Here is a 16826-nt window from a genome sequence, read left to right as displayed (position 1 = left end):
AAGACTTTGGGTGACATAAGTCCATGGCTGGATTTACCGCTAACAGTAACATTATTATTATGAAGAGAATTTAAGCAGGGGCGGTCACAAGCTAACATGATGAGAGGACCAGTGTGTGCTGAATACAGCTCAAACACTAGAGAAACATGAACAATGTATACAGTATAAAGTGTAACAGTGAGAAGTGGGAGAACTTGCAAATGGTGCCATAATAATTAGGCTTTATGCCCTGGACACGGTTGCTGCCTCAACCCCCACTTAAGTGCCCAGGAAACAATCTCTCTGTGGGTGCGTGTCTGTTGTGAGGATTGTCAGTGTATTTCAACCTGTGTTTTGTCATTGGCTGCATAGTAAGCACCCCTAGTTTACAAACACAGTGGTTCTCGCTGAGGAAAATGTTCTGAGGGCCCAAGCAAGTGAAAATTTACCTCAAGGCAGGTAATTTTGTCTTTTTCTGTTGCTGGGGAGAAACTTGGTTTGGATACACACTATACCTTTAAAGCACATTCAAAACACATTTCCCCCCTCAAAGATTTCTGGGTACTGTAGTTTATTAAAGGTGTTGGGAATTATAATGTTGTGAGGGGTAAACGACAGTGCCCAGAATACTTCGAGGAGTGGTGGGAATGTGAAATCTGCTTCAAATGTGCTTTACAGTGTGCCGCACTGCAATTTCTAGGCATGATTTTCTTTATGTGTTTATGTAACTATGAAGCATTAATGCTTGGATCTGCTTTCTCTTCCTTCCCCTCCCCCTCCCCTTCCAATTCTTTTTTCATTTTTGGTTTTGTCAAATAGCTTATAAGGCCATCGATACATACTGTGGTGTTCAATCCCTCAGTACAGTGCATAGAAAAAAAAACCATAGGTACTTTATACAGGGTTTTGCTGTGATGTAGGCCCAGTCCTCACCTGAGCAGGTGGTAGCCAGTGGAGGCATTATATTACTGTATATAATAACTCCTACTGAGTTTGAAAGGGCTGCCACGTCCATAGAGTTGGCAGAGGCTGCAGCCACCAGACTATTTTGGGGTGTTTGCATCTACCATAGTTTGAGCCACACTGGTTGCAGCGAAACAGGTGACAATTTTAGGTGGACCTTAAAGATCCACTTTGATTGCAGTGAGTAAGAATCTGCAAATTTGTTAGGTTAAACCGGAGTAGAAATGCATAGTTGTCATACAATAGTAGCCTTTTTTTCTACAAAGCGGTCAAGACCAGCTCTGCCAGTTGAAGCAGGTAATATACGTAGGCTGGCTAGTTTCGCACTTCTGCTGAGCTGCCTATCACTTCCAATCCACTTGACTGTTTTTCCTTATCGGCTCCACTGACTTTGAGGCATTGGTTTCTGGAGTGGGGGCAAAGTCCCCTATTTGAGCTGTAGAACCCCAACTGTCATTAATAAAAAATAAAAGCAAGTCTCTAGGTCTTGTAGATCTCAAGATATGAGGCAAAATGTGCAGGCATTATTCTGCCTGCTGGTTTTGTGAGAAATAACCCTTATACTGCCGTTCAGGGTCTTTAGCCAATGAATGAAGTCATAGGTGCAGTTGACATTTAGGAAAGCAGAGCTAGCCATATAGAGTGACACGGTCACTGCCTGGAGACAGAGTTTTCAGTTTCATTTTTTAAGCTAGTTTTTAGTTCTCCTGGTTGAATTGAGGTTGCTGCCCACGGAAAACAGTTCAGAAATTCAGGAGTTTAGTGCTTAGGCCCTGCTTAGGCAGTAGTGTGCCTATCAAAACACAACAGGTAGCAGTAAAGGCAAGAGTCGATAGTTCAGGTCTCACTTTATTATTGAAAAATGTGACGTACGCACACCCGGTTTGTAAACATTTAAAAGTTGCTCCATGATGCAAATGCAGATAAAGCCCCATCGTTATTGTATTCACATTGCAGGGTGTGGGGCTATTTTGCTGAGAGAGTGTTGACCTGTTGAAAGAATTTATGATGGACCCATAAAGTGTCCCAGAAGTGTTTCTGAGTGGGATAGGGAGGCAACAACCCTGCAGTCAAGTCTCCTGAGGTGTTGGTTTTTTGAAAGGGAAACTGGGACTGTGAAGCAGCCATGTTGAGGAGAGGGTGTGATTATTATTTTTTCTCACCCATGGGAGAAAAAAGGACCCTTGAAGCTGGTGGATTTTGCTGCAAAAACAACTTAAAGGGAAAGTAATCACACATACATTCCTATTTGCCACTGCTGTGATAAACTCCACAGCCCCCTGTACACATTTCAAAAAATAATAACCCTCAAACACACCTGAGAAGTTACTAGCACCTCTTACTCATCTGATTATTTTGTCATTGACTGGTTTGGGTTTTTAGTCAAATATGTACATACTCCCTCCCTCTTGGGTCACAACAAAGCTCAAGACTATTTCAGTTGCTCCCTTTCAGAGCAGCAAAGCAGTTCGAAAGTCAATAAAATGTTTTGTTTTCCCCCAATACAAAATGCTTGTTTTATGTCTTTAGATTTATATTTATGTATTTTGTATGTATACTTTGCCAGAATCTAGGGTGGGGGGAATTCCTGCAGGTGCCCATGCTTTTTCAGTTATTACTTTCCTACTCCTGGCAAGACATATTTTCTGTTTCACTTTTCAAATTCATACATTGTTTGCTTGATTGAATGCTTCCTACCACCAATATTGCTGTAAGTATTAAAAAAAAACTGGGAAGAAACTAAGATTGAAATCCTTCCCTACCCTCCTCAATATTGATAGCTCAATAGATGGGTTAGGATAGAGGATGAACCCCTTTCTGCCAGTAGTGTGGAGTCCTGCTGTTGAGGGTTTTGCTGTGATGTAGGCCCATTCCTCACCTGAGCAGGTGGTAGCCAGTGGAGGCATGAAAATGGACCATTTGGGGGAGGGGCTACAGGATCCATTAGATCCTATGTCAGGCCAGCTCCCAGAGAGGGGCCTGGATTCTGGTACAGTGGTGAGGGGAGCACAAAATAACTCCTAACCCCCCCCCCTTCTTCCCTGATCTGCAGAAGCTGGCAGAGATGCAGTAGTTCTTTAATGACTCCCTGGGCAGGGACAGGATTGTTCTGCCCTAAGGCAAATTTTTAAAAATGAGACATGCATGAATGGCATGCAAGAACTGCAGCTCTGTTGCCAGCCGTCTCTCCGAATTTCCAGTAGTTGCGAAAAAATGCAGTAGTTATTACCTTGATGAGTTTGAAAGTCTGATATGTCAATAAGTAGATGAAACTGCTACAGGGAAGAAGGTCATGTGAACTGTGAAGCCCTAGAAACAGTATTGGTCTCTGCCCTGAGGCTTATTCTCTCTCTTTTTTTTTTAAAGTGTTTTAAGAGTGGTTTGCACTGCTAACACAGTTAAATCTACTCCTTTTTCCCAGCAAAGCAGGGCAGATCCTTACTAAGGAGGTGCTCATGAGTATTTGCTGTTATAAGTGGCTTCTGTGGGATTGTGGCTACATTCCATTAATGCTAACAACCCCAAATGTGCAGAGTGCAGCACACCATCAGGAGGTGAAGTGTATCAGTGTAGCTGGTGCTGAACTGACATATCCCAGGAATAGCTTTGCTGGTTGAGATGCACTAGTTAAGCCTTTCGCAAAGCATTGAACCCAAAACATGGGCATACACAGGATTTATTTTAGGGGACGCAGGCTTTATGTTGCAGTGGGGGAGAACCGAGTTACCTGCAATACAATTGGTCAGTTAAGTATTTTTATTTACTTGATTTAGAGGGGGCAGTTGCCCCACCAACACCTCCCAGACTATGCGCAGGCCCCGAAAGCTGCTCAGTATGGAACCATAGGTTTGGGCCATGAGACATTTTTAATTTCAAGAGTTCACTGTTGAGTGATTTTTGGCTTCTACAGATCTTATCATATTAATTTGTTTTATATATCCATATTTATGCCCTCGCATAAAGTATGGTGAAAACAACACAAAAAACCATTTTGTTTAATTGAGAAAATAATAATAATAATAATAATGAATTATTATTGCATGAAGTGCGTATGGCTGAAATGTTAAGCATTTTCCTATAGCATATTAAGATGCACTGCAACTGCGTTATATATATACCTGTAAATAATAGCTTGCATGTGCCAATAATCTTTACTTCTGAATGATTCCAACAGTGTCTTAATATTGGTTCAATTTACCATGCGTTCATATCCATTTTTCCCCCACTCAAATGTCAAAACCATTTCCCCCGCTACAGAGGTTTATACGAAGGATGGAAATTCCTATGGAAAGCCTTGTGAATTCCCTTTCCTATTTAATGGAACATGGCATCATGACTGCACCCGCAATGAAATGTTTACAGATGGTGAATGGTGTTCTACAACCTACAGTTTTGATCAAGATAAAGAATGGGGTGTCTGCTTAAAGCCAGGCAAGTAGCATTGCTAAAATGCTATATACTGTGCTACACTGAAATGTTTAAATGTTTCTTTGATTGTCCTTGAATCTTTCTGCTGCAGTTGCTATTCTCCTGCAACACCAATGTAGTGCAGCACACCCTTTGAGAACGACCGGACTGAAATGTATAATGACGTTTTTCACATAGATATGGGAGGTGCAGGCAGACTTCGTGTTCATCGCAATGCCTCGTTCTAACTATGCGTGACCATGCTCTTCGTTTGATGGGTGGGGGAAACATCTAAATTGCCCCCTAATGGAATTCTCAGCACATGGTTACTGTGGTACCCAGACGGTTGCTTTTTAATTGTTTATTTCTCTTACATCAGAGGATGGTTGTCAGGATGCATGGGAACATGATGCAGATTCTGGAAATTGCTACCAGTTAAACACACAGGCTGCCCTAACTTGGAAAGAAGCATATGTCTCATGCCAGAGTCAAGGTGGAGATTTGCTGAGCATTGCCAGTGCATCCGAGTTAAGCCGTATTCAAGGTACGTACAACTGTATATAGTGAATTTCTGGGGAAACCTGGCACTACCAAATTGAGGAGTGGGGATGGAACCTTAGCAAGAGGATTAGTGTCAAGGTAGATTCTTAGCTACCACCTCCTATCTCTTGAAGGAGTTGCTTCCACATAATTCTCTAGAATGATCAAAATTCCATTCTACACAAACTTATTTCCTACTACCAATAACTAAAATGCCCACAAGAAATTCTGGACCCAGAATGTGCCCTTGGTTTTTTCCTCCCCCTTCCTTTTGCTTTCTCCTCCTTTTTCATATACCTGCCACTCCCTCTGATACTTGGGTTCCTTCTTAAGCCATGGATTTGCTGAACATGATGTACAAACTAAGCCACTATCTAATAAATTCATATAATGCTTGTGCAACCACATCACATACTGTGCTCCATAAGCTGGTGCCCAAATATTTCTGTTTGACCTTAACAATGTATATTATTTTAGCAACCGAAAGCCACCTGGAAAGACGATACCTGGGTTCAGTACAGGTAAATGGGAACTATGAATTTACAGTGTGGAAACCAATCAATATTATTCATCTTGTAATATTTTTAACTCTTTAGCAAAAGAAGGCATCGCAGAGAGATTCTGGATTGGATTAAACCAGCTGGATATTTCTGGAGGCTGGCAGTGGTCGGATCATACACCATTGAATTTCGTCAGCTGGAGTCAAGGTGAGCACATTTCACTGATCAGTCCCAGTGAAATTCTGTGCATGCCTACTCAGAAAAAGTCTCACAGTGTTCAGTGGATTACTCTCAGGAAGGTGTGAACATGATTGCAGCCTTATTTTTTAAAAAATGATTTATGGTGCTAAATGTTTGGAACTATTCCTTTACAGCCCTATAATTATATGATACTATAACTTTAAATTTCTAAATACTAGTTGTTGTTTTTCTGTAGAGATTCAGAATTCATCTCCACTAGATGGATCTGGCTGTGTAGCTATGGAAGCCAACGAAGGTGCCTGGATGAATTATCCTTGTGAGAATAAACTTCCTTATGTTTGCAAGAAGCCATTCAACAATACCCAGTCAGAGTTTGCAGGTAAATCAAATTGTGGATTTGGTTTTTGTTAGGCAGTTACGTAGTTAAATTGACTCATATTTACAGCTGCTGCAGCTTCTGTCGCACACTGCTCCGAAACTACTTTTTTCTTCAAGAACAACTTAGTTATGGAAGCCTGCTTGCAAGAAAAACAGCATACCAAAAAGTATTTTCGTTGCAATTTCTATTGGTCTCAAACCTTCAGAATAGACAATAAAGAGGTGCAAAGGGTGAGAGTTTCAGCCAGGTGTGGCTGTTTTGTTTTTGTTTGCAGAAATAGTTAATAGTTACAAAATCAGGGGAAACGTTTGGGAATTTTTACAGTTGTAAAAATGCTATAGTTTCATGCTATACAGTGGTGCCTCGCAAGACGAAATTAATTCGTTCCGCAAGTCTCTTCGTCTTGCGAGTTTTTCGTCTTGCGATGCACGGTTTTCCATAGGAATGCATTGAAAATCAATTAATGCGTTCCTAGGGAAAACGCCTTCCCCCGACCTCTTCTGGCGGGCGGCATTTTAAAATCACCCGGGACAGCGGAGGACTTCTCCGCTGTCCGGGGCGATTTAAAAGCCCCTGGGAAGGCAGGCAGGGGGGACAAAGGCTTTCTCGCCCCGCCGCTCGGCTTCGGGACATCGTTCCGATGCCGGGCGGAGGGGGGAGGCTTTCTCGCCCGGCCGCCCGGCTTCGGGACATCGTTCCGATGCCGGGCGGTGGGGGGAGGCGTTCCTGCCCCACCGCCAGGCATCGGGACGATGCCCCTAAGCCGGGCGGCGGGGGGAGGCTTTCCCGCCCGGCCGCCCGGCTTCGGGACATCGTTCCGATGCCGGGCGGCGGGGGGAGGCTTTCCCGCCCCGTCGCCCGGCATCGGGACATGGTTCCGATGCCGGGCGGCGGGGGGAGGCTTTCCCGCCCCGTCGCCCGGCATCGGGACATGGTTCCGATGCCAGGCGGCGGGGGGAGGCTTTCTCGCCCCGTCGCCCGGCATCGGGACGATGCCCCAAAGCCGGGCGGCGAGGGGAGGCTTTCCCGCCCCGTCGCCCGGCATCGGGACATGGTTCCGATGCCAGGCGGCGGGGGGAGGCTTTCTCGCCCCGTCGCCCGGCATCGGGACATGGTTCCGATAACAGGCGGCGGGGGGAGGCTTTCTCGCCCCGTCGCCCGGCATCGGGACGATGCCCCGAAGCCGGGCGGCGAGGGGAGGCTTTCCCGCCCCGTCGCCCGGCATCGGGACATGGTTCCGATGCCGGGCGGCGGGGGGAGGCTTTCTCGCCCCGTCGCCCGGCATCGGGACGATGCCCCGAAGCCGGGCGGCGGGGGGAGGCGTTCCTGCCCGGCCGCCCTGCATCGGGACATGGTTCCGATGCCAGGCGGCGGGGGGAGGCTTTCTCGCCCCGTCGCCCGGCATCGGGACGATGCCCCGAAGCCGGGCGGCGAGGGGAGGCTTTCCCGCCCCGTCGCCCGGCATCGGGACATGGTTCCGATGCCGGGCGGCGGGGGGAGGCTTTCTCGCCCCGTCGCCCGGCATCGGGACGATGCCCCGATGCCGGGCGGCGGGGGGAGGCTTCAAAAGCCGTCCGGGGGCTTTTAAATCGCCCCGGACAGTCCCGGGGCGATTTAAAAGCCCCCGGTTAGGCAGGCAGGGGGGGCAAAGACTTTTGCCCCCCGCCCGCCTTGGGAAGAGGTCCTGGACCTCTTCTCAAGGCGGGCGGGGGGGCAAAAGTCTTTGCCCCCCCTGCCTGCCTTCAAAAGCCGTCCGGGATAGCGGGAAGCGCTTCCCTGCTATCCCGGACCGCTTTTAAAATGCTGGCGGTGGGGAGCAAAGCCTTTCGCCCCCGCCGGCCTTCCTGGACCTCTTCTGAAGTCCGGAGGGGGGAAAAAGGCTTTGCTCCCCACCGCCAGCATTTAAAAAAAGGTCCCCGAGATTTCCCTATGGGCTTTCGTCTTGCGATGCAAGCCCATAGGGAAAATCGTCTAGCGAAGCGTCGCAAAACCCGAAAAACCCTTTCGTCTTGCGGGTTTTTCGTCTTGCGAGGCATTCGTCTTGCGGGGCACCACTGTAGTTGCCTTTCCTCTTTTTTTAAAAAAAATGTTGTGTGTTTTTTCTGTGCATCACCTGGTGTATATTTCCTGCTGAATGGTTCACATGTTTTATTTATTCTCAGCAGTTGAGCAGTATGTGGAGACCCAGTGTGAACCTAATTGGCATTCCCACAATGGATTTTGCTATATGCTAATGAGCGGCACTGCTTCCTGGGAAGACGCACATCAACTTTGCAATGCAAGCAATAGCAACCTTATCAGCATACACTCCATAGCAGATGTTGAGATAGTGGTTACAAAACTTCATAATGGTAAGTTTGGCATAGCATAGGCATGAATTTCTTCTGCCTTTTTCATTCTAATCACCCCATCTCAACATAAGGCTGAAATGACTGGAAATTTGGTTTAGAAGGTTGCTTGCCTGGCATCAGCCTTATATATCTTTAGGTGCCAGGCAAAAATATTCCTCTTCTCCCAGGCCTTTGACTATTTAAACAATCTATGACCTCTTAAACTATGTGAGTTTGGGTGTGTTTGTTCTTATGGTCTTATGTGGGTTCTTATATCATATACCTCCCTGTGATCGTCAAATGAAGGATGGTATAGAAATTTAATCATCAACAACAACAACAGCTGCTACTACTACTACTACTACTACTACTACTACTACTACTACTACTACTGGTACTGGTACTGCTTCATCTGTGGCTAGAATTTTTGTCACTCTAGATCACAGACTCAATAATAAAAATAAATATATATTTTTTCAACTTGTATAAAATGCCCTGTGCTGGTCCTATCTCTATATGTCTTGCCTTAGTCATAGGGCATCTGTTGTAGAATTCCGTGCATTTTGAAAAAAAGTGAGCTTGTTTGAGTTATATGGCTGTGCTCCTGGTGTCTTGTTTGATTAGCTATATTGCTTTTTGAATTGCTTATTTTTTGCTATTGAATATAGACACCGCAGACAGAGTGTGGATTGGCTTCATAAACGAGGATGTTCCAGCCTTGTTTAAATGGTCTGACGGTTCCAAAGTAGTGTTTACTTACTGGGATCAGGATGAGCCGAAACTTCTCTCCAACAACACTCCTAACTGTGTAGCTTATTCAGGAAAGGTAAGTTGCTTATGTGTTACTCTGGTCCAAGTGCCTCTTAAGTTTCTGGGAAATAAAGGAAAAAAGCATGTGGATTTATGTACATAGCCTGTTTCCTCCTGTGGAAGTGGAAAAGATGATACCTTAGCAGTGCAACCTTTAACAGACTTCCACAGAATTAACGTCCTGGTATTTCAGTGGAACTCGGATGTTTATGATTATACCCTTGAATTCTAGCAAACTTCCAGCCCAGAAGTCCGCTCCCGCCAGCTGCATCTGGGAGCATTGTTACAGCTGGCTAGGGAGGCAGGTGAGGCAATGCTGCTTTGTGTGCATACAGACACCAGCACATGTGTCTGGCGATGTATCTATAGACTCTTCTTCTTCTTCTTTAGCGATCACTCGTAGTCAAGTAAGATTGTCTTCCTTAAACACGGTTTTAAAAGCAAGTCCGCAAGTGACTGTGGAGGCCAATTTTGGATCCACACATCCTTCCACAGTGGGGACACAGGTTTCTGGGCGGGAGTTGATCATGGTGAAGGTTTGCCAAGTGTGCCTTCCTCTTAGCACATTTCTCCCTTATCGTCCTGAGTTCGAGCGTCTTCAAAGACCATGACACCTTTGGTAAAGGCTTTTCTGCAATTGGAGCACCCGCAGGCCAGTGTTTCCCAGTTGTCGGTGTTTATACATTTTTTTAGATTTGCCTGTGTCTGGCGACTCTCTTTTTAGAGAGTCTGTGTCTGGCGATGTATCTATAGACTATATGGTCCTTTGCTGTGCCTCTGGTCATTTTCCCCCACACCCACCAAGCCCACACTCCGTTCCAGAATGGGATTTCCAGTCACTTCGGGGCACAGTTGGAATATTTTGCCTGCCTGCAAACTGGCCAAGTTGGGCAGGGTTTTTTCCACCTGCTCTGTACTGGGTTCAGGGAACAGTGAGGTTTAGGGATGGGTATAGTTAAATCAGTTAACTGGGAAAGGTTAAGGTAAGATAAGGAAACTGTTGAGCACCCTTATGTACCTTTGAAGGTGAAGGACATTTCTGGATGCCAGCTTCTCCAGGCTATGGGGCTCTTAGCCTGGATGGGGAATGTTCTTGAGGCTCACCTGCCACACCTGTGGGGCCCTGGGAGGGAATGGAGGCAAGACGGCTGCCCTACTCATCATAATGTGGGGCCCCAACCTTGGGACTGTGTTTTGTCATGCCCTTTGGAAAGGGTAGGGTTTGGTTCATGCAGAGTTGAAGTGAACGTTAGCTTGCTGCAATTCTCATTTCCCCTTGCTGTTGTTGATGATAAAATGTGGCCCTAGTTCAACCCATCACTTGTGTGTCTCCTCTCTATTCCTGGGTCCAGTCACAACAGAGGAATAGAAGGCAATTCACTGCACTAACAGAGAAAACCTTAAGCCTTAGAACAGGAACACAGGGCCTATTGTGAGCTCTCCCTGTTTCTTTCTATGAGAAAAATCTCAAAGCAGCTTGTCAGTGTTGGTGGGTTAATAGTTTTTCTGTATATGATATTCGTAGCCTATGATATACAGCAGAGGTGCATGAGCAACCATTGCCCCGTTAACACATAACTCTTAACTCATAACTCTTAACGGTGACAGAGAGCAGGTGAGGGCGGGTCTGGCACGCGTCCTGGGGGCGGGGCGTGCCATCTGCGGGGGCATGGGCAGCCCCAGTGGCGTAGCGTGGGTTGTCAGCACCCGGGGCAAGGCAAGTAATTTGCGCCCCCTAACCCGTGGATTTGCGCCCCCTAACCCCTGGATTTGCGCCCCCTAACCCGTGGATTTGCGCCCCCAAACCCTAACCCCCAGATGTTGCGCCCGGTGCGGCCGGCCCCCCTGCACTCCCCACGCTACGCCACTGGGCAGCCCAGCATGGGCGAGGGGGGGAGCCACGATGGCACGCGGTTGGAGGCAGGGCGCTCTCCCCGCACTCGTCTTCCTCCGCCAGTGACTCTTGAGCAATAGTGTAGCACTATGTGAATGCGCCAGAGCAAAGAATCGGGCTCCTCTGCTCCTCCAGTCTCTCTTTTGCTGCTGCAATTGAGCAATTGTTTTCCAATTGCGCGACTCACAAGAGTTGGCCACCGTGAGAACAGAATGATTTAGCAGGGTGCTTTTTAAGTTCTTAAAATCCTCATTCAGGTTGGGATACAGGGCAGGCTTGTTACATTTTTAGACTCCCATCCAGGAAAAGAGAGGGAGAGAGTAGCAGGGAAGCTAAGCACTCTCGAAATCTGTTCCTGTCTGCATTGTAATATAGACAACGTGGTTTGAAATGAGACTTCAATGACAGTGGTACCTCGAGTTACAAACACTTCAGGTTACAAACTCCGCTAAGTAGTTACCTTGATTTGAGAACTTTGTACCAGGATGAGAACGGAAATCGTGTGCCAGTGGCACAGCAGCAGCAAGAGGTCCCATTAGCGAAAGCACGCCTCTAGTTAAGAACAGTTTCAGGTTAAGAACGGAACTCCAGAACAAATTATGTTCATAACTAGAGGTACCACTGTACTTAAAAAAAAATGTTATTGAGGACCCTTTTGGAAAGACTAATTAGCACTCATACATTTGTTATTATATTTATCCAACTACTTTCTTAGGAGTTTATGCATAGATATAGTGGACATTTTGCTGTGCTTGTGCCTCCCCGTTTTTTCACTTGTATGTTTACTCTGGCTGTTTGCTTTCATTGAAAATCAATAAACAATGGAGAGAATAATATTGGGAATGTTCTAAAAAAATCTCCCCCCTCCTCTTGCTGATAGCTGGGTCGATGGAATGTCCTGCCTTGTGACAATAAACTTAAATACGTCTGCATGAAAAACGGAAATATTTTGAATGACTCAAAAGCTGATAAAAATTGTACTGGTGAGGTAAGGCTATATCAGTAATTACATTTTAAACCAATCTTGGAGGCTGTATTAAAAGTATTTTGCTTACTGTTTGCCTGACATTTTGAATTTCAGATTCATTATTAATAATAGAATGGAGTGGAATATTTAGAATTCTTACATATTAAATAAATATTAAGCATCTGTCATTTATCTAGTGTTCTAGTGTATTCCTAATTTCAAAGTAGTAGCAATTCTTAAGTTCCACCATTCTGCCTTTGCAAAAATGTAACGTGGAACATAATTAATGCATACTTTTGAGTAAAAGAGTATTATTCTCTAAAATAGGAATGGAGGCATGGAGACTTCTGTTACAAGGTTCAGAAAAGTGAAGAATTGTTTGGGAAACTGTGCAACCTCACTATAACAAACAGGTATTCTTTAGTGTTTGTCTTTGTCTAGATAAAACAAATGTGTGTTGTGCAACAAGAGATGAGTATGCAGTACTGTTCAAACATGAATGTAGAATGAACTCTGCAACATGCTAGTGAAGTGTTTACATTTATGATTAGTAGATTTATTCATGTATTTGATCATGATAGTTGCATCCTTAGTTTTTGAAACTTGACTCTTACAGATTCGAACAAGAATTCATAAACAATTTGATTAGAAAGCATAGCAGAGTTGAAGAAAAGTACTTCTGGACTGGCTTGCACGATATCAGCTCTTCAGGAGAGTATAGCTGGGGAACCGTAGATGGGAAGAATGAAATGCTCACGTACACAAACTGGGGTCATTTCCAACCGGGTACAGTACCTTCTCGAGATCAGTGAAGTGCTACTATTTGTTCTATGTTAAATCTTGAACAATACTAAATTTCTTGGTTACAATTTTGATTTGATTTTAATCTACATTCTAGCATTGCGTGGAGGATGCGTGGCTATGTCAGCAGGAAAATACCTTGGAAAGTGGGAGGTCAAGAATTGCAAAACAACGAAAGCTTACTCTATTTGCAAGAAGTACATTGGACCAAAAGTAGAACCGGAAGTAGTTCCTAAAGTTACTGACCCTTGCCCTCCAGGCTGGCACAGCGGATCAGGTCTTGCTTGTTATAAGGTAGCATATATCCTTCCAATTAAATCACCTAAAGGATCTAGTTCAGCCTTCACTATCCTGATGCCCTCTTACGAACTTGAAGGAACCGAGCTAACACTTTAAAAAAAAAAAAGTATATTATCTTAATGAAGAAAAAACAAAAGCACTACAAAATGTTGAACTAGATATTTCCACCATATGGAAAGAGATCTTTTCTGATGTTCATTCCAAACACACCTTACAAAAACAAGTGCACAAATGCCATTATAGGCATGCTTGTTTCGGAAAGCCTAGCCAGATACGTAGAATGTTGCCGTACGTTTTAATCTAGTTTTTAGTGCGTTGTTGATTTTAATCTAGTTTATAGGCTGTGAAATTTTGTTTGGACATGGGATGAGAACCCAGAAGAGGGAGGGTGTGTCAGAAGGAAGACTCTCTCTCTCTCTCTCTCTCTCTCTCTCTCTCTCTCTCTCTCTCTGTGTGTGTGTGTGTGTGTGTGTGTGTGTAACTTTGCATTAATGTAACATTTTATATGTAACTCTATCTTTGTAATATTTTAAGTGTCTGTTGTTTATTCAGTTTTTTGTACACTGCTTAAGATATCTGTAATATGTTAAATGATATTTAATATAATAAGTGGTATAGAAATGAAATAATTGAATAGTTTATTACAGCTCCCATCAGCTCCAACCAGCTGGAACTGATGGGAATTGTAGTCCAAAGCATCTTGAGGGTAGCAGGCTAAGGCTAATCTAGTTCAGTGACTTGAGTGTGCATACACACACACACACACACACACACACTATTCATATTCTTGAATTACTTTGGACTTGTATCTAAAACTCACAGAACACCCTTGCATAATCCTTCCTTTCCCACGGTCAACTATTTCTTTGCATAAAATTTCTTTGTATTAGCTGATTAGATTATCTTCGTTTGGTTTTGTTTCCCTGGCTGATCAACCTCTATGCATCAGAACAAGAGCACCACTTGGATCCTGAGTTGCCCTTTAAAGGTGCTGGGAGTTGTAGCTTTGTGCTGGGGGGTAAAACCACAATTTCCAGAATTCCTTGAAGGAAGCTATATATGGGGGGGGGGGGTGTACAGGACAAAAAAGATAAATTTGTGATGCTTTCTTAGGGCAGTTTTTGTTAACAAGACAGGGAGAATAGAATGCAATGTGTGCGTATGAAACCAGATTGGGTAGGTTTATATGGCAGCCAGGTAGCTTTGAAGTATTAGCTATATCTTTGGCCCCTTTCTTTTTATTGATAAAGGGTTGAATCGGATTTTCTTTTTTTCTTTGCAAAGTTATTTCATAAGGAAAGAGTGCTGAGAACCAGGACCTGGGAAGAAGCGGAGAGATTCTGTGAGGCTCTTGGAGGACACCTCCCTAGTTTTAGCCACTTAACAGAAATCAAGGAACTCCATGACATTCTGAGAGAGACCATAAGGTAACGTTCTTGGAAAGCTAGTTTTCTGGCCAAACTCAGTTGGCAATGTGGCATTTGATAGTCATGTCCTTTAAAAAGAAGCTCTTCTGGAACATGAACTAAAACCGCTATTGTTGACATGCAAAGAACAATCGGCAAATTTGTTCTTTCAATTATTTTGTTTTAAACATTATTTTCAGTAGCGTGTGGTGACAAGTCTGTTTCCTCCTCTTCCTCCTTGCTTTGAGTATTGTTTCCTAATGAACACATTAGTTAAATGATTAAGCAGTATACTGTTGCATACATACACACACGCACACACACATACATACATACATACATACATACATTTCAAGATCTCTAGTACAGATTGTGGTGTGTGTTTTTAGGATTCTGCAGGAAGGCTTCCTGCAGCCAATCGGAAGCCGTGCCTTGGTTTTCAAACGTTTTGGAAGTCGAATGGACTTTCAGAACGGATTCTGTTCGACTTCCAAGGTACCACTGTAGCTAAGTATTTCTTAATTAACATACATGCATTGTGAAATCTACATGTAAATCGGAATGTAAAATGGCAGGCATAATCGGAATTTTGGCAAACTGGTAAAATGATTCTCTCTCTCTCTCTCTCTCTCTCTCTCTCTCACACACACACACACACACACACACACACACACACACACACTGTGCTTCCAGTTTGGAAGTCTGTACAGGGCTCTTGTTTTGCGTGATTATAGTGATGAATAATTTGTGCTTAAAGCTGCACTTGGACTGAAATGGTATTTCATTTACAGCGATAGCCGTTGGGTCTGGATTGGGCTAAATAAGAGGAATCCTGACTCTCTAGGATCCTGGCAGTGGAGTGACAATAAGCCTGTAAGTTAAACTGATGGCAATAGGATATCATTGTACCTTAGTTGGAAGAATGTAGGTGGGTCTGAAAGAAATTAGGCATCTTTAAAAAAACAACAACTATATTTCAGACATATTTTGTCAGTGGAAGACTTTTTAAGAATTTTTTAAAGACTTTTAAAGTTCTAGCCATTTTTACTGTTGCTTTGTATTAGACGTATGCGCATATACAACAAAAAAGAACTAGCTATTTCTTAACATGTGCAGGGGCTCTGAGAAGCATAGGGATGTTTCCCATCCAAGGCACTGTGTTCCATCCATTTCGTTGGAAGAATCAGGTTTTCATGCAGATTCTTTTGGGCTCACTGAAATAAATTGACAGCCCATATGTAGGAGCCTTGTGTGATCATAGAAGCGCACATGAAACTCTGAGTCATGTTTGGTGACGTTTTTGAACTATGCATCGTATTGTGATCTTGCACTTCAGCCCCTATTCAGGCATTCCTTTATCTTACGTGATTAAAGCCTTCGCATGAGGGAGTGCTCTGCTTCTTCCAGTGCATCAGAGTCCCATCTGTTTATTTACAGCCCTGCACGGGTTGAAAGGCATTCTTCTTAAGCAGGGAGCCACCTCTGCTTGTGGAGACTCTCTCTAGGATTTTGGAACGCTAATTTCGCACATGAGGGAAATGAATGCTGCAATACAGCTGTAATTCTGTGCAGAAGACCACATTCTTGCATACATTCACTAACCATGAGCCCTAAGTCTGGGCTCTCTGTTTACGTCACTCAGCAGAACGGAATGTGTGTGTAGCCCTGTTTCCTCCAATGACACAAATGGAGGAGTGCCTGTGGTGAAAAACTACAATGTGGTCATTGCCAATTCAATTCAATTCTGTATCTTCTCTTTCTGTAGGTATCTACTGTTGTTATGCACCCTGAGTTTAAAGATGAATACGATACTAGAGACTGTGCAGCTGTGAAGGTGCGGTGTAATACGCTTGATAACTAAGTGGGAATACTTTGGGGTTTTTTTATAAATTAGTTCAATTGATAGATTAAATTTAGAATGAATTGCTGCAACTTTGCCAATGTGAAGTTGTCATTGAGTTAATACAACGAAAATGCTACAGCACGCTTACTGTGGCATAACTTAAGAATGAATTAGAAATATTGCATTGGACCGATAACAAAAATTAGTCTATAATTTTGTGTCCCTTGCTGTCTTCTCTGAGAAATGTGGTAACAAATGTTGTCTAAATTCTTCTTTTTGTAGTTGAAAAACAGTTCCTCTTTAATTAGTTTCAAAAATATATAATAAAATAATGCACTTTTTGATAACCAGTACTGGTGATAAACATAGGTATATGTGTGTGTGTGTGTGTATCTGTTACAGCAAATTAAATAAGGCTGCATTCACCTTTTTCCTAGGAGTAGATAACATTGAATACAGTGGAGTCGACATGCTTAGGCTTGCACTGTAACAGAGTTAACCCTGA

General features: G+C 43.9%; 1 protein-coding gene across 3 annotated transcripts in view; it reads left to right on the top strand.

Moving 5' to 3' along the window:
- LOC309379334 (lymphocyte antigen 75-like) overlaps positions 1–16826 on the top strand; it is a 71407-nt gene that overhangs the window by 10520 nt on the left and 44061 nt on the right. For 2 of the 3 annotated variants that reach the window (XR_014172425.1, XM_081928458.1), the window contains exons 3-15: positions 4201–4374; positions 4730–4894; positions 5487–5597; positions 5827–5970; positions 8133–8321; positions 8969–9126; positions 11885–11992; positions 12299–12384; positions 12588–12757; positions 12870–13066; positions 14357–14499; positions 15270–15351; positions 16244–16312. Coding sequence is in view for 1 of the 3 variants with exons in the window: in XM_081928458.1 (XP_081784584.1) it covers positions 4201–4374; positions 4730–4894; positions 5487–5597; positions 5827–5970; positions 8133–8321; positions 8969–9126; positions 11885–11992; positions 12299–12384; positions 12588–12757; positions 12870–13066; positions 14357–14499; positions 15270–15351; positions 16244–16312 (1796 nt within the window). In the remaining 2 variants the exon portion in view is untranslated. The remainder of the gene's footprint in view (positions 1–4200; positions 4375–4729; positions 4895–5486; positions 5598–5826; positions 5971–8132; positions 8322–8968; positions 9127–11884; positions 11993–12298; positions 12385–12587; positions 12758–12869; positions 13067–14356; positions 14500–15269; positions 15352–16243; positions 16313–16826) is intronic. The other variant, XR_014172424.1, reaches the window with a different exon arrangement.

The sequence above is a fragment of the Podarcis melisellensis genome (genome assembly GCF_964234715.1).
Source record: "Podarcis melisellensis genome assembly, chromosome: 1".
Taxonomy (NCBI): domain Eukaryota; kingdom Metazoa; phylum Chordata; class Lepidosauria; order Squamata; family Lacertidae; genus Podarcis; species Podarcis melisellensis.
The sequence above is the reverse complement of the archived record's forward strand: the minus strand, read 5'-3'. Positions and strand labels throughout refer to the sequence as shown.